The sequence below is a fragment of the Aaosphaeria arxii genome, assembly GCF_010015735.1.
Source record: "Aaosphaeria arxii CBS 175.79 unplaced genomic scaffold BU24scaffold_7, whole genome shotgun sequence".
Taxonomy (NCBI): Eukaryota; Fungi; Ascomycota; class Dothideomycetes; order Pleosporales; genus Aaosphaeria; species Aaosphaeria arxii.
Window position 1 is genome coordinate 1,032,966 of NW_022983480.1, and position 20,817 is coordinate 1,053,782.

General features: G+C 50.2%; 9 protein-coding genes across 9 annotated transcripts; 5 read left to right on the forward strand and 4 right to left on the reverse strand.

Moving 5' to 3' along the window:
- Positions 1-744: 744 nt before the first annotated feature.
- On the forward strand, positions 745-2,942 carry BU24DRAFT_435157 (sensor histidine kinase-like protein/response regulator Fos-1; the record flags this gene model as incomplete). The annotated part of the gene is made up of 3 exons (XM_033530068.1): positions 745-1,496; positions 1,606-1,790; positions 1,840-2,942. The coding sequence occupies 3 exons, from the start codon at positions 745-747 to the stop codon at positions 2,940-2,942; spliced, it is 2,040 nt and encodes a 679-aa protein (XP_033381115.1).
- Positions 2,943-3,189: 247 nt separating this feature from the next.
- On the forward strand, positions 3,190-5,180 carry BU24DRAFT_258583 (uncharacterized protein). The gene has a single exon (XM_033522471.1). The coding sequence runs from the start codon at positions 3,436-3,438 to the stop codon at positions 5,095-5,097; it is 1,662 nt and encodes a 553-aa protein (XP_033381116.1). The 5' UTR covers positions 3,190-3,435; the 3' UTR covers positions 5,098-5,180.
- A 160-nt stretch (positions 5,181-5,340) lies between these two features.
- On the reverse strand, positions 5,341-6,596 carry BU24DRAFT_494719 (uncharacterized protein; the record flags this gene model as incomplete). The annotated part of the gene is made up of 2 exons (XM_033534076.1): positions 6,197-6,596; positions 5,341-5,821 (listed from the first exon to the last, which is right to left on the reverse strand). Coding segments are annotated over exons 1-2 (591 nt in total), but the record flags the coding sequence as incomplete, so codon positions are not given.
- Positions 6,597-6,958: 362 nt separating this feature from the next.
- On the reverse strand, positions 6,959-10,071 carry BU24DRAFT_258627 (two component histidine kinase 1). The gene is made up of 6 exons (XM_033522473.1): positions 9,847-10,071; positions 9,540-9,790; positions 8,417-9,472; positions 8,096-8,369; positions 7,959-8,026; positions 6,959-7,904 (listed from the first exon to the last, which is right to left on the reverse strand). The coding sequence occupies exons 1-6, from the start codon at positions 9,924-9,926 to the stop codon at positions 6,967-6,969; spliced, it is 2,667 nt and encodes an 888-aa protein (XP_033381118.1). The 5' UTR covers positions 9,927-10,071; the 3' UTR covers positions 6,959-6,966.
- Positions 10,072-10,276: 205 nt separating this feature from the next.
- On the reverse strand, positions 10,277-11,406 carry BU24DRAFT_425404 (uncharacterized protein). Its single transcript, XM_033528732.1, has one exon. The coding sequence runs from the start codon at positions 10,908-10,910 to the stop codon at positions 10,650-10,652; it is 261 nt and encodes an 86-aa protein (XP_033381119.1). The 5' UTR covers positions 10,911-11,406; the 3' UTR covers positions 10,277-10,649.
- Positions 11,407-12,676: 1,270 nt separating this feature from the next.
- BU24DRAFT_258603 (uncharacterized protein) lies at positions 12,677-14,458 on the forward strand. Its single transcript, XM_033522472.1, has one exon. The coding sequence runs from the start codon at positions 12,968-12,970 to the stop codon at positions 14,408-14,410; it is 1,443 nt and encodes a 480-aa protein (XP_033381120.1). The 5' UTR covers positions 12,677-12,967; the 3' UTR covers positions 14,411-14,458.
- A 49-nt stretch (positions 14,459-14,507) lies between these two features.
- On the reverse strand, positions 14,508-16,073 carry BU24DRAFT_465140 (major facilitator superfamily transporter; the record flags this gene model as incomplete). Its single annotated transcript, XM_033532250.1, has 3 exons — positions 14,508-15,485; positions 15,538-15,924; positions 15,984-16,073. 3 exons carry the CDS (start codon positions 16,071-16,073, stop codon positions 14,508-14,510), a joined length of 1,455 nt encoding a protein of 484 aa, XP_033381121.1.
- Positions 16,074-16,402: 329 nt separating this feature from the next.
- Positions 16,403-18,869, forward strand: BU24DRAFT_465141 (uncharacterized protein; the record flags this gene model as incomplete). The annotated part of the gene is made up of 5 exons (XM_033532251.1): positions 16,403-16,936; positions 16,992-17,673; positions 17,739-18,293; positions 18,342-18,607; positions 18,678-18,869. The coding sequence occupies 5 exons, from the start codon at positions 16,403-16,405 to the stop codon at positions 18,867-18,869; spliced, it is 2,229 nt and encodes a 742-aa protein (XP_033381122.1).
- Positions 18,870-19,568: 699 nt separating this feature from the next.
- BU24DRAFT_412110 (uncharacterized protein) lies at positions 19,569-20,258 on the forward strand (the record flags this gene model as incomplete). Its single annotated transcript, XM_033526091.1, has 3 exons — positions 19,569-19,713; positions 19,774-19,887; positions 19,942-20,258. The coding sequence occupies 3 exons, from the start codon at positions 19,569-19,571 to the stop codon at positions 20,256-20,258; spliced, it is 576 nt and encodes a 191-aa protein (XP_033381123.1).
- Between the last annotated feature and the right edge of the window lie 559 nt (positions 20,259-20,817).

Here is a 20,817-nt window from a genome sequence, read left to right on the forward strand (position 1 = left end):
ACGATGTTTGTAGGACATGCGGCATGCTACTCTAAAGATTGTGGAGTGACAGGGTAGTATAATGTAGCGAAACTTGGATCTCTCATTTGTTCTAAGTCTGGTGGCAATAGTGATGTCTGCTATGTCGGACATGGGAATAGTGTCACTGTCTAGAAGATTACTTCTGGTGTTTTGTATTCGTTTAATTCTATAGATTAGGCAGTTCGAGAGGCCGAGTCACTATCAGTAATGTACACGGTTGGTCTGTAAATAGCATATCCAAATCCTTTAAAAAGTTGCCGGCTTTCTAATTGCCCAAAGTATAGTGACAAATTTAGGGAAGATGGTTGGGAGAGCTGATATCAAAAGTATGGCCGAAATAGGATTAGCGCGGGAGGATTCAGGCACAACCACGGCAGTCAGGCTCGCCCGCACATGGGATGACCCTCGAAGTGTATCATACCTGATCTTACCTCGTAGGTATTACTCCCAACAACCTTGCGAGTCGTGAAAATCGCTGTTCCATATAACATCTCGACCCGAGACATCTTATCCTTCGGACTGCCCGTATTGGCAGATGCCTGATTCATTTCGGCTTTTCAAGACATGCTTGCCGACTTCGCATTGAATTGCCACCACGAGCTGCACATGCACATCAGCGGCATCTAGCTTACCCAGCTCCTTGAAAGGGCTAGTGACGCTGCTTCCAGCACGGCTTGTTTACGGTCGCTGCTCGGCATCATATCTATTATACCACGACGGGCCATGACTCCTTCGCTCGACTCCTTCGCTGAGCCTGCTACCTCAGCTGCGGGGTCTGCTATGCCCCATCAGCAGCAGCACCATACAGATGACGCTAACGTCGACGTATCACTTGGATTCTTTCGCCTAACCCCTATCCCAACCATAATATTGGATGCTTCATCAATTGTCCGGCAAGTCTCAGAAACCTATCTTCAGATTTCGGGTAATGCCAGACGCGAACATGTCCTCGGCCGGCCACTGCATGACTTGCTTGGCTCAACATTACTACTTCCTTCGCTTTCATTGTTCCACAAAACGATCGAGACTGTCCATGAATCAAGGCAGCCATGTAAGCAAAGCCAAATTCACCAAGATGGCACAGCGTGGACAATTCGTGCTGTTCCAATTTACAGCGCGAATGGTCTTCAATACATCCACTTAGAACTCGAAGATACCACAGCCGAGCATCAAAAGCAATTAGAGCTTCAGGAGGAGCTTCATGCCAACGAGACCTTTCGAATTCTGGTACAGTCTGTGAAAGACTATGCTATATTCTTACTTGATAAGGATGGCAATGTGATGACATGGAATCCTGGTGCAGAGAGGTTCAAGGGGTACTCGAAGGAAGAGATCATGGGGAAGCACTTTTCGACTTTTTATTGTAAAGAGGATCTCGAGAATGGGAAGCCGCAAAAGGAGCTTGCAGATGCCGTACGGGACGGCCGCCTTGAAGACGAAGGCTGGAGGTATCGGAAAGACGGGTCCAAATTTTGGTGAGTATTATTTTGACGAAAACATACATGATCAACAGTTGGATGAGGGAATCTTACCGCTGTACAAGCAACAAATAATACAAGAAGATGTATATGCTGACAGAATTAGGGCAAATGTCATCATCACTCCGATATATCGTGGAGAAAGCTTGATAGGCTTTGTAAAGGTTTCCCGCGATCTCACAGAGCGTCGCAAGGTAGAGGCAGACTTAATTACTGCTTTTCAAGAGTCTTCGCAATTGAAGTCTGAATTCCTGGCAAATATGAGCCACGAGATCCGCACACCAATGCATGGCAAGTTATTCCGCAGGCCGAATGATTGACCATACTAACGCTGCCAAAGGTATGCTGTCAGCTCTCACTCTCCTTCTTGATACATCTTTGGATTCCGAACAACTAGAGTTGGCACGACTCATCGAAGAATCCGGAGACATTCTTATGCAAGTAATCAACGACATCCTCGATTACTCGAAACTTACCCACGGAGGCTTTTCAATCAGCCGTGACATCATAAATATACCAGACATAGTTCAGTCTGTCTTTAAGATGCACGAGAAAAGCTGTGGGTCTAGATTAAGCCTGGGCATTGATATTGACCCACGGCTTCCTACAGCTGCTGAAGGAGACAGTCTTCGATATCGTCAGATTGTACAAAACCTTCTATCCAATGCTACCAAATTTACCGACGAAGGATACGTTCTTGTCAAAGCAGCCTTGGAGGACGAAGACGATGAAAGATACACAATAATAACAGAGGTTATCGACACTGGTGTGGGCATTCCATCAGATGCCTCGAACTCGCTCTTCAAACCGTTTGTGCAATTTGACAACTCCGCCACGAAGAGATTCAAAGGTACCGGGCTTGGATTGAGCATATGCAAGAGCCTTGCGGAACTGATGGATGGCCGGATTGGTTATCGCCCCAATCCCGAAGGCTGTGGAAGTATCTTCTCGTTTACTGCACAACTTAAGAAAGTACACCAATACAGCGTGGTAACCCCCATCCAAGACGGCGATGTCGACGAAAACGCATGTAAGAGTAATCTTGCAGAGAGATTGAGGACAATAGCGGCCGATACAAATGTGCTCATTGCAGAGGACAACCCAATCAATCAAAAAGTCATCTTGAAAATCCTTCAAGGACTTGGCTTCACCAACATTGATCTCGCGATCAATGGGAGAGAAGCCGCCAAAATGGCCATTGAAGCCTGCCCACCATACAAAATTATCCTTATGGACATAAACATGCCGGGTCTTGACGGCGCGAGTGCCACTAAGGCGATCCGAGATGCTGGTATGGTCATGCCGATTGTGGCAATGACAGCCAACGCTCTCAAAGGCCAAGCTGAGGCCTACCTTGCGAAGGGAATGTCGGCGTATATCTCAAAACCAGTCGACCGCGACATCTTGGTGAAGACATTGTTACGATGTCTGAAAGACGATTGACGTCCTTCTTACTGGCTTAGGCCAACTTTCTAACGATGTAGCTGATGCTCAACGAGAAGTCCTACGATGCAGCACGGTTTCTCAAATATGCACACATTGGCGTTTGACTTAACATACACGGAAGGATCCTACAAGCATGTGTGATTCAATATTCAGGCGTTCTATTTTCCTGCTGTCACATTCCAGCACATAGCGTTTCTGCACAGCGACACCCAGGGTCATAAAGATTTGAAAGAGGAAATTTATAAACTCACATTCGATGAAGACTAGATCTCGATTCGGCGCCTAAAGAAGCATACAAATAGTTCCAGAATAAAGGATTTCGTGTTGGTCAGGCGCAACCGTTCCAGATCGTCATACGTCATCGCTTACGCCCTGGTCATTGTGCAACCACCATCTCCGAAGGCCCTGCTACGGTGAAGATATATTCCAGTGTTCGAATTCTCTATCGGGAGTTCCTCTAGCGATCTTGAGAGCCACACAATTCCGGCACATGAAAACGGGAAGGATGTCGACATTATTTTCAAAGACCCGGCTGCTACAAGCAAGTCGAGCTGAATTCTCCCGCATACTATCGAATCTCGCCCTGCAATTTGCAGTACTTGGATGTACCGATGTTGCATTGCGTCTGGTTTCTCGCCTCAACAAGTACGATGCCGACGATCACGAAGAGGTAGTCATCAGACCACTATGGCTGCTATGGAACTCAATCGATGATTGGCCTGCTGGCGAGAAAGAGCGCGCGCACGACAGAATCTCATCTGAGCGTATCCGCGCCCGAGATCAGGCCGCCGGAGCTGAAGATGGCGAAGAGCGGGTAGGGAAGCATGCAAAAATCGATGTGGCAGACAGGCCTGTCACTAACGAAGATCTACAAGCCATGATCGACAAGACGGCCTTTGAGTATCAGCGAGATTGGTGGTTTCCCAACAGACAAGTCTCCTTCGGATCTGTTCAAGCAATCAGAGAATACAAGACACTGTACGATCGCGAATTCACACCCGAGAGCATGCAAGAGGCTCTCAAAGAAATGCTCGGCAAGGTCAACGAAATCTCGGGCGGAAAGATCATGAATGTGAGACAAGGCGCTGCATCTTCGGATGTCAGCTCTGGTCTCGTGAGCGCTCTCAACCTGAGCCTCCAGCTCAAGGAGCAGGGAGTTGAGTTCGAATGTGAGTCGGAGCTGTTGTTGGAGCCCGAGGAAATTCTGGGGATAATTGCACTGCGTATGGATGCAACCCGACAAGTTTGGTTCCTTTCGCAGTGCCGAAGAGCTTGGAACATGTTGAAAGAAGGGGCTCTAGCAAGAATGATAGGTGTGGACGAAGCAAGACTGTCTCAATTTGCGCAAGACATCGAGGCTGCGATAGACGAGCGGATCAAGAACGGACGACTAGCACTCAAAGATTCAAGCCTGCAAAACATACTGAAAACGATAGAAACCAACACCCTATCCAATCCCACCAACCGTGACTTAGACATCTCTCCAGATTCAGACTCAGACCCAACCAAAATCCACCACCCACCCGCCACCCACTCCGCCCTCACCACCGCCTCTGACCGTCTCCAAACCACCCTCCCATCCTCCTACCAATCCCTCCTCCTCCTCACAAACGGCCTCTCACCCTTCACCAACGGCACCATCTCCGAGCCGCCCCTCTACCCCATCGAAAAAGTCATCTGGCTCAAAGACGGCTACGACTTCCTCATGGACATGTCCCTCGACATCCCCTGCGCCCCGCCCTTCAACTTCCCCGACGACTTCCGCGAGGCCTGGCCGCGGCTGGGCAATGCGTTGCAGATTGGCGGGGAGGACGTGTTGCACACTTTCCTCATCCCGCCTTCTAAGACCGCAGAGATCAGGGAGTACTTGCTTCCTGTCTTGGAGGACGACACGGGGCGGTTCGACGAGGGCATAAAGAGCACGCTGAGGGGTGCGATTGAGGATTTCGCGGGGAGTCTGGAGGGGTTTAAGAAGATGGAGTGGGCGTGCGTAAGGTGGGATAAGTACGAGATGGATGTTTTTGTCGACTTGAAGGCGTATCTGATGAGTGTTGCGGAAAGGGGCGCGAGGGTGGAGAGGGATGTCGTGGTTGATGGCGGGTTCTTTGGGTACCTTTTGCTTAACAGTCACGACAGCGGTAGTCAGTCGTGATAGACAGTTCCTTCATAATGTATCTACCCATTTTAACCCTTCCTATTCACTCCCTCCTGTTTGAAACGACCGCAACATCTCCACCACACCCCTCACGACATCCCCCTCCCCCTGCCCCTCAACAACCCTCACGCCCTCCACCCCCTCAAGCCCCCTCACCCCATCCACACCGCCAAAAACGACACACCCAGCTCCCCTCCCACTCCCATCACCCTTAACCTCCCTCCCCAACCCCCTCGAAAACCCAACAACACCCCACAAACACGCCTCATCCACCACCCCTCCAGACACCGCCTTAACGACATTAACGACCCCCCCACCAGGCCGAGAAGCGGAGGTACCAGCGAACCCCCTACACACATTAAACACGCCCCTCAACCCCTCACTCACCGCGTCGTCGAATTGCGCGTCTGTCATCCCCGCCAGTCCCGCCCGTGACGCTACGGACGGGGGAGAAGGGGAGGGGGTGGTGATGACGTAGTCGATACCGCGTGCGGCGGCGTGCTCGGCGAGACAGGTGGAGACTTCTTGGGCGGAGGAGGCGTCTGTGTCTGAGAGGGTGATTTTGATGGTGGGGGAGGTGGAGCGGCAGAGGCGGGAGGTGCGTTCGAGGGAGGTGAAGTCGGTGTCTAGGAGGATGAGGTGTGTGGGTTGTTGTTGGGACAGTGGTGGTGGCTGTTGGGAGGGGGGGAGGAGGGTGGAGATGTGGTGGGCGAGGGCGCGGCTAGGGGGGCGGTGTTGATTAGCTTTTGGTTCTTTTTGTCCTTGAGTTCACTGAAGTGGTTTCTTCCCCTCTGTTGTTGGAACTATAGGGATCTTTCTGGTTTCTGGTTTCGATCTTTGATCTCTTGATACTGCGTTGAGAGAGAGAGGGGGGAGGATGTAGCATCCTACATATATCAAAGCACCAGATACAACAATAAGGAAGACAAGCCAAATAGAAGGGATGATGCTCGATTACATGCCCCCTCTTCAAGGAGAAAACATCAAATCAGATCATACTGAAGAGACGAGTATTTCAAAATAAATGAGAACGAAACAAGAAAAAAGAGGCTTTCCTACACAAGACGATATTTCAGAGGAAAATTATGACACTCACCCAACACCGCTTCCCGCACCCGTGATCAAGATGACTTTTCCTGCGAAGATGCTAGCCAACTCCGGCTCTGACGACGATGGCGGTGGTGGTAGTGGTGGTGGCGACGGCATGGCAGCAACTGCTCTCGTTGACTTCTGGGGTTGATATACCTCGTTTCCCTTGCTCTTTCTTGTAAAATAGGATGGGTTGTTTGGAGTTGAGATGTGACTGGCGTCTAGGCGCTTGGTGGGGGCAAGACCTGGTGTTTTGGTCGTGTATGGTTGGGTGTGAATTTCTACTTTCTGAAACTCCACGAGGAAAAAAGAGGTAGTCGGGAGAGGTTTGTCAGTTTACAGGGTTGTGTGGATGGATGGTTGTGGCAGGTAGACGTTGTTTGTCGTTATTGAAAGCACACGATGAGGGAAGGAGGTTGATATAAAAGTAAGCGCACGAGTAGGAGCAGTTTAAGAGTAATCGTCGTGTTGTTTCTCGGCGCGTGCCTGGTTCTACGTAGTCGAGTATCATAAGTACATTACATACATACAGCCGCAAACAAAAAAAGTGTTTACGAGAATTGGTATCATCTCCCAATGCCATGAAAAACCTCAAAAAAGAAAACACAAGAACAAAATCAATTATTTGCCCCTCCCACCGCCAAAGCAGTGAGTTTCCAATTGCCTTGCCTCGAGGGGGGGAACAAGTCGCGTTGTGCCTGCCATGCGGAACAATCTCGAGACCGAATATAACACCTCCCATGTATGCATCGTTAACATGAATCATTTCATTACGTTTCATCGCTTCTCCATGAGCTTCTCGATGCTTGTGACGAGGTCGTCCACCTTGAACGGCTTGCTTATTATCCCGTCCATGCCGGCGTCCTTCATTGCGACTCTCTGCGCTTCGCGCGCGTTGGCTGATACGCCGAGTATGGGACTGCGACCGGCCTTGCCCTGCTCTTGGAGCTCTCTGATCTCGACGGTCGCGGAATTGCCGTCCTTGATCGGCATCTCCTGGTCCATGAGTATGCAGTCGAAGTAGTCGGGGTGGTCGGGGTCGTGTTTTGATAGTTCGCCGCGTTCGGCGACCACATTGATGGCTTCCTGGCCGTTGTTCGCGACGAGCACGTCGAATCCACGGGATTGCAACTGGCGCCGCAGGACTTTTTGATTGATGAGGTTGTCTTCGACGAGCAGTATTGTCGGTAGTGGTCGCCCATTTTCTTGCTTCTGCGACTGCGCGGTCTCTTCTACAGCCTCTTCCTGCCGACATGTCTCACCCTGAGACTCGAGGCCGATTATATCGCTTCCAGTGGCAGATGTGAATGAAGCGCGTTTTTCCCTGGCTCGCATTGCAATGTCCCTCTGCCAATGGTGCTCGTCACGAGACGCAGAGGGATGCAAGGAGTTGTTATTTTCGGTAGGTGGGTTTTCTAAAGACGCATTATCAGATCTGCTAGGGTCCACGCCTTCATGGCTAAACAGGGTTTCGATCTTCGGTCGGTGCTCACTGTTGGGCTTCTCTTTGATATCCCGAAGTGAGGTAGAGCGGCTGTACGAAGGCCTCGGCGTGGTTGCTCTCTTGGTCACAGAGTTTTCCGAGGTCGACCGGCTGGGAAACGAAGGTCTTCCGCCTTCATATGTGATGCGGCGAGCTTTGAAAAAGAAGCCGAATGTCGAGCCAACGCCATCTATGGAGCTCACGCCGATGTCACCTCCATGGAGTTGGCACACTGGAACATTTTGTCAGAAGCTGCTGTAATAGAGAACGGAGCGAAACCTCATACATTTCCGTGAAATAAAAAGCCCTAGGCCAGATCCACCATAATTCTCTTGCGTCTTCGGCGTTGCTTGTCTGGAAAGTCAATGTCAGCACTGGGCGTGGTCCTTGATGTTCTGGGGGTAGAAAACCGCCGACCCGTACCTAAATCGCTCGAAAAGCTTCACTTGTCCATCATCACTGATGCCAATTCCGGTGTCACTAACTGCGACCATGAGATAGATCTCTGGTCCTGAACCCCATTCGGATGTCATCGTGGTGTCAATGTGGAAGGCGCTATCGTCCAAGCTGAAAAAGATCACATTCGGGGGATACGATCTAGGTCGTTCGACGGAGGCCCCCATCGAGACGGTGATGTTCCTGTCTCCATCCTTCTTGGAAGTAAATTTGATGGCGTTCGTTATCAGATTGACCAACACTAAATTATCAGTTATGATATCCATGGCGCGCACATGGAGAACCTACCTTGTTTCATCCGGTTGAGGTCAGCAACCACAACATCTACATCTAGCTTGTCATATGAAACATCCATAGCGTAGTGGAAGTTGATTTTTTTGGCTTTGAACTCGGCATTGAATACCTTGAGCGCCTTGGAGAACTCCCATTTCGGGCGAACTTCTCGAGGAACTAACGACAGCATCATCGAGTCGAGCTTCGAGAATGAAAGAATGTCGTCCACCAAAGTGTTCTGGTGGGAAACACACAGTAGAATGGTGTCGGCTGCATCCCGAATGTCGGCTATCTTGCCTTCAACGTCCTCTTCACGGGCTCCCTGCATTTCTTTCGCCACCTCTTTGATTTCCTCTGCCAGATGGAGGACTGCAGAGAGCGGGTTTCGAATTTCATGGGATACCATGTCGATGAAACGCTCCTGTTGTTCTTTCCGTTCTTGAGCTTCGGTGGCCGCCTTCTCTTGAGCTATTTGTGCATGTTTGATCTCGGTGATGTCAACGATGGCGCAGATGAAGCCCGCTTCGGCATGTTCGCTGAGTGGTCGTAAGAGAAACAATCTCCATTCTCTCGATTCTTCGTCATTCGAGCCAGCACAACGAAATTCTATCCGCAGCTCGTTTCGTGATGAGAAGGCCGTGCGATATTCAGACATGACACGCTCATAATCCATGCTGTCAATACTCTCGGGCCAGGCACGGAACTCATTGGATGACCTGTTTGTAGTGAGTTTGAAGAAATTGTCATTCACGAAGACGGCCTCGGCGTCGCTGTCGAGTATGGCCAATCCATTCGGTAGCAATTCGGCGAACTGTTGGAATAGCTGTGTCTGCTTCGCGTCGACCTGTTCCTGGCCTGTCGTTATATCTTTCTGTTGCGCGCCGTGAGCCTTGGTCTGGCGAGCTGTGATGTCGTCCAGGTGAGAGAGGGGCATGTAACGTTCGACAATAGAGTTGTGCGTGAGCTGTGCGAGCACACCCTGCCTCTTTCCAGTTTCGTCTAGCAGTGTGCTGAGAAGGACGGTCGAATCTGGAGCATGCTCGACATTCTTGTCGAAAAACGCTCTACTAGCTAATTCAAGTCAGATCAGTATGCGCTGTCGGTCGCGTCGATTGTGACGAAAGGTTATCATACGCACCTACTTTGACCGTACGGCCTCGAACGGCAGAGTGAAGGGCAGTGAGGACCTCATTGGGGTAGCTGTCATCGGCGCGCCGACCTTGACCATCTAGATCGCCCGTAGCCTTGCCCCAGGCTAGATTGTGTATGATCGAGAGCCCGTCGCCCCAGAATATCGCGGCGCAATGGGGGATGGGGAGGAGGAAAGAACTGACGAGGCACTGTAGAGAGGCGGGCCATTCTGAGCGAGGACCTAGAGGTGTCTGGGACCTGAAGGGTGGTTAGGGTAGTTCATAGACCAAAAAGAGGACGAGACGGTGACGGACCAATCCTTGCGATCTATGTTTTCGGCGTTGAGGTCGTAGACAGGCAAGCCGGCAGCAGTGAGCTTGTCGAGATTCTCCATAGCCCAAAGGCGGACATGTATGTTGGAAGAAGAGAAGACGAGAAGGAGGGGTGGTGATGGTGTTGCTGGTGGTTACGAGTAGCGAATCGTGGTGGGCGATTTAGATTCCTGATGGGGAGACCGCGAAGGGCCAGGTAAATGATAGTTCGACCGTCTAGGGTCCGAATACAGGCGTGTAAAAATCGTAAAACGAGTGCGTGATGGACGGTGCTACATTTGCGCTGGCAGACTTGAGCGTGAGTATGTGGGTTGAAGGGTTTGGCTTATTATTTAGCGTGACGTCACAGTAGATGATGGAGTTATTGCCTTGCCCACGACCACTACTGCGTTCAAATCAACATCGACGGCCAACACCAATTCACATCGTAATAGAGAGAACCACATGCACCGCCCATAGGGGTCTCGACCTTAATCGTCTCTCCATCGCCCACTTTTGGCAAGTCGTCAGAAGCAGGCGACGCAGTCTCGTTGGCCATCTACAGCGAGTCGGATGGCAGACCCGCCGTGCCTGGAAGCTTGGCCTTGGAAACGAACAAGAACGAGGATGATCATTGCGAAAAAGGACGGGAGTGACAGGGTCATGGGAATGTGAAGAAATCAACTAAGCAGGTTCAGTCATGGCCGTAAGGAGTTTCGGTAGCGGAAACAAGGGGGTCAGGGCCGGTAGGGCAAATGACATGTGCGGAAGAGGGCGAATGGATGGAGGTTCGGCAAGAAAGTGTCTCAAAAGCGGTGTATCAGGTGGAGTTTGACTACACGGTAGTTACCTTCGCATGGTGCAATAGGAATGGGGTTGATGACGATGATGGGGGCAACGTGTCTTGCAGGATCGTTAAGAGTGCGTGGGATCGTATCCGGTTTCTTCCCCTGCCGTGCCGAGCATCCACAAAGCAGCATTGACGGCACGAGGCTCCAGTAGGAACACGGGAAATGGAAGAAATAAAGAGAGAGGAACAGGACTGACTGGGAGTTCAAGAAGATCATCCTGGCTTCTTTTTATTTTATTTTATTGCCGGTGGATGAAGGAAGGGCCATGGAAGGGTCATGGAAGCAGAATGGCTGAAGCAACTAGAGCCTAGAGGGAGACCCTTCGCAGCTACGCTACGCTACACTACACAGCAGGGTACCTGTGCCCAGTTTGATAATATAATACTACCCGAGTTGGCGCGAATAGGTAAATTCATTATTATACGAGTAGTTGGACTGGGAACAGGCACGAGTCATGGCGTCATGTCCCAGAGGAAGCACATGTGCACAGTGGTGAAGAGATGAATCTGTATGGACTACGTATCATGTAGGTACGGTCGGTGTTGGTTGCATTACGAGTCCGAGTGGTGTCATTTGATCGTACATACGACGAGTGCCTAGGAGTAGTAGATAAGGTATCTCACTGTACTATACTTTACATTGTAGTTTAGTATACATGTACATATACATACAAGTAATTGCCATGTTGGTGTTGGTGTTGATGATCAGTAGCCCTCTGTCTAGGAGGTAGTGGTACAGTACATTAGGTACCTAGGTACAAGTAGGTAGGTAGCCAAACCCTTGTCTGCTCACCAATCACTCCTTCACAATTGTTTGTACATTCATGACTGCAAGTATATGTACATGCCCATCTGCATACGTGTACTTCGTACTACTGAAGTATCGTAGTAGTATAATAGGACGGAGTAGTCAAGGCATTTTTGGAAATTGGAGGATACGATGATCGCGTGCACACAGACATACATACATGTACGTACACATGCAGTGGTGACCGTGTGTAGTCAGTACATACTGACAACTTCGTATAGACCTTCAACATCACCACTACAACTACCCAGATTCGAAACGATGGCCGATTGTCGAAATAGATCGGTAGATTTGACCGAAGATGAAATGATCGATTCACGAACCATGCGCTTTCCCTTTTCCCCCTTTTCTTTCTTTTTCTTTTGGATTTGTACGCAAGTGCAGTGCGGCTGAAGCCACGTTCAGACCGAAGATGGACCTTGGGTAAGATGCTAGACCAAAAGGACCAAACCCAAGAGATCTCGAACAGAACGCGATGCGTGGCACTTGACCTGTTCCAGGCCTTGTAGCTGTACTAATAGGTAGTAGAGCAGAGTAGGACAAAGTAGGTACAATTAGTTACCTCGTAGGCGCATCCAAACTCCCACTTCCCGCTCAACCCGAATTCCCCCCTCTTCTTCCCTCTTCCCCTCCCCCTCTAGCTGATCCGTCCGTATGGATGGTAGATGGCATATGCTTCAAAACAACCAACCAACAACCTACCAACCTACTTACCTACCTATCATCAATCCTTACTACTTGTATGGAATTACTGTAATCTCAGACTGTATGTACATACCAAGGTCCTACTGTACTGTCCTGTGCTGTAATTACCCCCTGCGCCCACCAACACTAAACAATTCACAACGCGACGCAACGCAACCAAACACCAGTAATTATATATAGAGGTAACTAACCCTTGATACCTACCAACCTACACATCACCTACCCTACTCCTTATCAATCTACAGAGGTATAATAATACCAACTCTTCCCTCTGCCTTCTCTTCTGCAGCTCTGCTACGTGTCTGATATCCATCCAGTTATTCCTCTATCCCCCGTCTGCTTCTTCCCATCTTTTCTACACTCCTTACCCTCCCACCCTATCTCATCCTATCCCACTCCCCTTCACACTTGTCCTTTGCACTTCATTCTATACCTGCTGCTCAAACATATCCTTTTTCTTTCCTACCTAACTAGGTACTCACTTCTTACTGCTTACTTCTTGCACTCACTCACGTTTCGACTGGTCTAGCCTCGTCTGGTCTCGTCTCATCATCCACCCCACGCACCCGCATCCTCCGCCCAGGTTGCACCCCTCCTCCAATCTCCGCCAAACTCCGGACTTTCCATATTATTATCGACATCATTCACAACCACCACCTTTCAACCTCTTTCATCGACTCCAGTCTTTGGCCCACACATCGTAAACACTTCTTGGGACCAAATCTTTCTCTCTGCACCTTCCACTTCTCTCTGCAGACATAATGGAGGCCTCTCCGCCCACCGCCTCGGAACTCATTGACCTGGCTCCTGAGTTATTGGAGCTGGTTCTCTCCTATCTCAACCCAGCTGAACTCGTCGCCTTTGGAACCACCTGCCGCCGTGCGCATGCATTTGTCCACCCTAGCAATCAAATACTCTGGCGTTCTGCCTTCCTGCAGAAATTCGACGACCCGAAATATGCCTGGGCTCGACTCGCTCACACCGCGCGAACCCAAAACATGGCCCGCGAAATGGATTGGTCCTGGTTCGAGGAAGTCCGCAAGAGGTATCAAGCTATACAAGCTGTCCGCCAGGCAACTACCTCTCCCGCCTCTTCTACATCGGCTACAGACTGCAGCACTGAGACGATCGTGAAGACGCTTCTCGACATAGTCGCTACCGCTTCCCATACCAAAGCGCGAACAGGAGCCACTTCCGCTGCCGCCGCTAACCGCTCTTTGAATCTGGATCTTCTCAACAGTCTATTTCTCTCCTCTGCCGAGTCCGAAGCCCTGGTGCACGACTATCACCGTACCGTAGATCTGGATGCTTCTTCTCTCTTGGATGTCATGACAGAACTCTCCAACCGCCCAATCACACGCTCCATGCTTGGCCGTACCGTGGCTGTTCCGGTCTGGGCCAGTCAATTTCATATCTTTTACGGCATGACGGTCAGAGAGAAGGAATCTCTCCGATCAAAATCCCTCGCAAGAGCCATTGTCTACAATTGGCTCGTCACCGGCAGCGATGCAGATCACGGACCCTTCAAGAGGGACAAGAGTGGCACGGTCAATTGGCAAGCTCTCGAGGCAGTCACATCGCTAATGCACCGCATCTTTGAGAACACCCGCCGGGCCCACAGCTACTGTAGGCCGTGGGGCTTCCGTAAGAATGTTACGCACTATCTTCCTTCCTCGGTATCGTCAGGGGACTGGGCTGGCGTTAACAGGATCTGGGTTGGCACGTATGCCTTCCTTGACTACCGAGCATTAGTGCATTACAATTTCGCCAACCGTGTCGAGCACCCCATGGACCTTGGCCAGTACGAGGAGGCATGTGGCGATCTGATGCAATTGCAACTGGAGATCTCTGATTCGGAAGAGCTCAAAGCTGACTCTAGGCTTCAGTCGGACCTGCCCTATTGCAAGGATCTACCTAGGCTCTACTTTACAGGTGCTACCAGCAACCGCCCGAACGGACGACTACCCATACTTGTCAAAGGCTTTGTCTGCCTGGTGCCGGGGGCGAAGCAAGTCCGATGGAGATTTGTTATACGCTACGCAGGCTCAGATCAATGGCAATTAGAGGGTGTTCAACCAGGCGGCATTCGATCCGGCGGAGTCTATGGTCTCTGGAGTCATGTTGACCATGAAGCCAATGGGCCAATTGGACCCTTCTGCTACTTCCCCTCCGAAGCATGCGAACCATCGGAAACCGTTTGCTGATTGACAATTTGCTCCCTCCACATACCGAGTACATTGACCTTTCAAAATGTTTTCCCTCGCAGACACTCCGTAGCGAATGCCTTCGCCCGGGATTCGGCTACCCTCTAAGCCTCTCGCCATATTTCCACAGCAGGATTGGCGCCGGGAATCCCAGGATCACGGCGAGCCCGGCGAGCACGCTGTTTCCTCTTCCATATCCCAGATTATCGTACAGTTGTGGTGCGAAGATTGGGAAGACGAACGCGAAGATGCTACGAAGAAGCATGGCCGCCGCCGTCGCTGAGGCATTGTACTCCAGGAACGCGTCCACGATATATGCTTGCGCAGCATAGCTGCTGGAAATCAGCCCGTACCCCAAAATTGCCACCCCTATATCTGGCATTATCCAATGCAAATGGCTCTCCACGGACCACCCGTACCACAGAAGTCCGGCAGGAATTAGCACAGTGCCAGGCAACATCAGCGGTAATCGATTCTCCGGTTTGGTTTCGCCGCCGTTCTTCTGTTTTAGATGAGCCCACATTTTGTCCATGGCCCAGCCTCCAATCTGTGCCGCAAGGAGGTATCCTGTCACAATTGCCAGATAGTGTAGCCCACTAGCAGATGGAGATAAACCATAGTGGCTTGTCCACATACTGGAGTAGGTCGCAAGCATGATGTACAACAGGCCGAACTGGTACGCCATGATCAATGCCATGATTTGTATGGTCGGTTCGAAGATGAGGAAGCGAGTGGGCCTTACGATTCCAGTCTTCAATCTTGACGTCAAAGACAACTCAGACGTTTTCGCACTGGAATGTGATGGGTCCTCTCCTGAACCCTGGCGTGTTTTCAATCCCCGGCGCACAATGGTGGCATGGTGGGTCTCAGGGACTGCAACGATGAAGACAGCAAAGATGAGGGCATTGAAGATGGAAAGCGTCCAAAATAGCCACCGCCAGTTCAGATTCTGCACCATGAGTCCACCGACGATAGGTCCCAATGCAGGCCCTAGTAAGGGCAGGAAGCCTCTGATTGCCATAGACTTCCCTCGCTCCTGATCACTCCACATATCATTCACGATCGGACCGGATACCTAGCTATTAAGTTAGTAAATAGATAGAAGGTTGCTACTTCACCACACGTACAGCAAATTCGACGCTCGCACCCAGACCCGAAAACAACCTCGCAGTGATCAGAAGACCTTTGTTATTCGAAAATCCGCACACCGTATTCCAGACAATGTACCAAGCTGAACCACATATCCACACTCGCCTGCGACCGAAAACCTCCGAGCAAGGCGCCAGAACCATAGGTCCAAAGGCAAACGCGAGGACATAGATAGACAAGGCCATTGACGATTCTGCACTCGATATCGATAGATCTTTTCCGATGAAATTGAGCGCTGGTGCCAGCATCGCACCAGACATGAGAGTCACTAGGCCGCCCAGGCTGGTCAAGATCGTCAGAAGCCATTTTCTACTTTTCGGCCAGTTCAATGGATCTTCGGATTCTGAAAGTCCTTCGCTGGACGTCTTATGAGTTGTCAGACTTTAATATGCGAGTTTTTTTCTTCTTGTTATGCTGGACATACCACAGTCGTATCGTTCTGAATAGACGAAACTTTTGGCTCCCTTGCTCCCTTTTCCATTTGCGAAACCACGTCTACCGTTGAATTCGTCATTTTCCGTTCAATGATTCCCCTTTTTCCAGTCCTTTATCGAATGAATGGGCGCGTTTGGTCTCTAGTATATACACAGAGCAAGTATATGTATTTATCACGTTTGGTCTTCGACACCCATGCGTGCCTCATTGTGATTGGCTAAATTTTCAATATGTCCGAGTGACTCAATTTTCGCCGAGCTCCTCGGCAACATCTCCGAGCTTTAATCCGAGAGTCTCGATACTTTATCATCGCAATCGCTCACGTTCGGATCTTTGCAGCTTCTTGATCATCGGAGATCTATACTTCAGTTCCTTTAGGACAGATAACACAATTTTGACTATATCCTTATGGACGAATCTCCGACCCTTGAAACGAAGTCCAAAAAGCGGAAGCAGCGGGCCACTCTATCTTGCTTCGACTGCCGGCGCCGCAAGCTCAAATGTGACCGTGAATTACCTTGTCGCCGATGCATCAAGGGCGATGTTGCGAGCTCCTGCCATTATGAACAAGAAAAAGCTCCTACTCGGGCGAAGCGAGCAGGCACCGACCAAACTTATGTCCACGATGGTTTGCCGCTGCCTCCCTTACTCACGGGTTCCTCCAGGCCTCAGACAGTCGCATCACCTCAGAGTGATGGAAGTACTCCTATATTGCCGACGTCGAACCAATTTCTTTGCGACAAGATCGCGTCATTGGAGGAACGTCTTGCTTCGTTTACATCACACAGTCAAAGAATACGATCTGTTTCTGGACAGCGATTGTCAGATCCTCAAGAAAGGCATGATGAAGACCCCAACACTCCTCTAGCTCCTCTCTTCAAGGGCCATGACTACCGTACATTCATGTTCGGTACTTCCTGCCCCATGACCATCGTAGCACACGTGAGTTTCAAGATCCCCAAGCTAAAAAAAAAAAGGTCAAAACTGACAACGATAGTTCCCCGAGCTTCGCCCCTTCATGAAAGAAATCTACCCAAACTCATCCCTTGCAAGAGCACAGGCCGAATTGAAGTCAATCGATGAGCGAGCTCGTAGCAGTCACAGCTCGCACAAAGTCCTAAATGTCACCAGTCTTCGCAAGCTTCTGCCCGATCAGCAGACTGTGACCAAGATGATCGATCTGTATATGAACACGTTCGAGACTACCTATCGAATTCTGCATATCCCGTCATTTTGGCAGGAGTATCAAATATTTTGGGGCCCCTCGGAGCAATGTAACTCTGACTTGGAGGCAGTTGTTCTCGCCATCGTCGCTTGCGTGTCAGTGACCAGGGCCGACGAGGTCACCAAACACCAACCAAATGGATCGACTTTCCGCAACAGAGCAGTCGTCTGGATCAAGGCCCTTGAGACGTGGTTGAAGCGGCAAAGTAACAAGCATCGCACGCTGGCGTCGCTTCAAGTTCGATGTCTGAGATTACTTGCGTTGCAAGTGAATTGTCTGAAGACGAAAGAAATCTACCAAGAGGTCCAAGCACATATGGCTTATATGAGAGCTATTGGGTTACATAGGGACCCAGTCATTCTCGGTAAGAGGTGCTCTGTCTTTGAAGGGGAGATGCGTCGAAGGTTGTGGGCTACGTCACTGGAAATGGAATTGCAAGCCTCGATTGATAGAGGTATGTTGGCTCCCTAATCATTACCCTTCGTACTCCTCAGCCTTAGGTACTGATAACAATAATAGGCACACCGTCTGTCTTGTCTGCATTCGAATTCGACACTGCTGCGCCACGAAATATAAACGATAACGAGCTCCATCCGGCCATGGCCGAGCTTCCTCCGTCCAAACCTGTTTCCGTATTCACGGATAGCTCCTTCTGCAATCGCCTAATGCAAATCGCATCGCTCAGAATAGAACTGATCAAGATCACCAATAGCATACATTCCGGACCTAGTTTCGAAGAGACGTTACGATACGAGAAGCGGGTCCAACAAGCGCTCGATTCTCTGCCACGCTGGAGCGACCCTAGAGCGCTTCAGGCATGGACTCAACTTGACCTTCTACTTCGACAGTTTCTGGTTATTCTCTTCACGGCGAATGCGCTTCGACCGGACTCGACGGGTGATTTGGAAGTTCGGTTTTCGAAGCTGGGTTGTCTTGACTCGGCCATGGCTCTGATTGACCGCCATGTGGGCTTGATAGATTCGGGAAATTTTGCGCTTTGTTGTATCAGATCAGACTATTACCGGGCTGCTCTAATTATTTGCCAAATCACGTTCCATGCGTATCGCTCTGCTGGTATAATACCTAAACTTTCAGTCTTATAGCAATGCTAACGGCGCATAGACAATATGGTAGCTAGAAGTGCCAGTGTGCTCTTTGATGATGCCATGACAAAAGCACAGCGTCTCTTGGAAGAGAGATGCATTCGCCCAGGCCGTGGCTTAAAGCAATACTGGTATATCAGTGCAGCAAGAAGTCTCGTTCGGATCCAAGCTGCCCCCAATCGCACAGCAGAGTTCAAGAGGCAAGGTACCGAAAAGCCATCCAGGATCATTTACCGAACCTTATCAATGCAAGACGACAACCTCGACGACTGCTTCGTACAAGAGGTGAGCTATTTCTGAAGAAAGAAAATTCTCTTCCAATTCCTACCCACTGACATTGCCCGACGTTTCTTAGGTCGTACTGAACGAATCATGTTGTGGTACTGCAGATACGGGTCACAGCCACGACATCGATGCTCTGTGTGGTGGTTTACCTGCAGACGAGATTACGAATTCGAACCTGCGCCTCGATGAACTCGATCCCATAGACACATCGAATTGGATGCTGGACGATTATTGGCTCTTCAACGACTTTGAGCCTCTCTAAATGAACTTCTAGTGGCTTGATAATATGGCTGCTCCCGTATGAGTGGGAACGTTTGTGGGGTTTTCAGCAATCGCATGTCTGCCCAGAGTCGCTTGCGCGTCCAAAGCCAAGTCGAGCGACCTTGTGTTACCAGCACTGAGCTGTCCTGCTTACTTACGATTTAAGAGGTCGTGTTAAGCTCTCGTCACTCGTCCATCCCTGAGAACTTCGGTGGAGACACCTGACACAGCCATTCTTGGACATACGAGGATATGCTTAGTTTGCTGGGCATTCTGGGCGATATGTTAGTGTCGCTTAGCTTTCCAATTAGCTATGCTTTGACGATCTTCACCCCTGACTCGAAACATCAATCGCCTTGGTTTACTTGGGGCTTCGTTGTCGCGCTGCGTAATGCGTGAGCCTCGCTGTCCGAGAGGCTAGGAGAAGGCCAATGTCTGGAGATGTGAGGACAATGCTTGGCGTTCAGCATCACCCCCGACCACGATGCTTTATCCCCGCGGGACGACGCTATGATGTCAATCTTGGAGAAGGCCCGTTAAGATTTATTGCATTGTTATGGAAGTATAAGATCATCGAGGTTTCCCATACTTCAAGGGGCATCAATTCAGACAAACTCTTCTTGCATTCAATCGATCCACACTCGCTCCAATCGTCAACACAGTCCCAATCAATCAACAAATCAACAACAAGTCATTCACAATGATCGTCCAGAACCTCCTCGTCGCATTCACTCTCTCTGCTTTGGGCCTCGCCCAGGAGATCGACAACAATGACATTCCTCGCGAGTGCAATGCTGTCTGCTCGGCCATTGTGACACTTGCCCGAGACTGCGATCGCCAATTCAGTATGCTTATACAAGACCGATACAACGCCGCGAACATGACATAGCTAACTTTCGTATCAGACGACGATGATCGCGGCGAGCTCAACTGCATCTGCTCTGCCACCAACTCCAACACCCAGCTTCCCATTTGCGAAGCCTGCGTTTCCAACTTCGACAACGACCGCAACGACAATGGTACGTCTCCCTCCACGAGCCGTCAAAGCTCCCATCACTAATCACTCCTCCCAGACGTGAACGACCTTCTCCGCTCTTGCAACTTCAGCACAACAACCTACAACCCCTCCGCCGCATCCGCCACCGCTGTCACCGTCTCTGGATCCTCCATCAGCATCGCAACTTCTGTCGCCCCCACCGGCGCCTCTGCCACCAATGCTTCCGGCAGCTCTGCAGCATCCGCCGGAACCACCGCCAACACGGGAGCCACCCAGGCCACCCAGGCCGCTACCTCCTCTTCCACCGGCGCCGCCGCTCCCGCCATGACCATGGCTCCGGCCGCTGGCTTCGCCGCCATGGGCGTCGTCGGCATCGCCATGGGAATGATGTAAACCCCCCGACTATGAAATGTCATCGGAGGAAAAGAGAAGAGAAAGCGCTGCTTGATCACCAGCCCCTTTCCTTCCTTCCCCATGTCCTCCCTCGGATATCATCAACTCACGTTCATTCTTCATGAAATATGTGGTGCTAGACAAGGAGAAAAACTTTTTTGCGCTTGTTTGTAAATACCCGGGTATTGCTATCTATACTATCTACTTATCTTTATCTTGCGACTTCATACATACAGACGTACAAGTACAATCGTACACAATTAACAAGGAATGTTAATACTTATAAACACACCTTTTTTACTAATTTGTCGGTGTCGTGCGTGATGGTGGTGTTGTGGAAGGGAAAGAGCAATGATGAGAGAGGTGGGCAGGTGGTACAAATTCCCCTCAGCTTAAGATGTCTTTGAACGCATACCTTGACATTTGGACTTTTGAAGTTTTGGCCGGACGTTCCCGGGGGTGCTACGACACTTGAGTCAGTTGATTTGTAGTCCTCAAATAATCTCAACAGATAGCGATGAAACACATATTCCCGTGGCAGAGGTCAAGAATTTTCAAG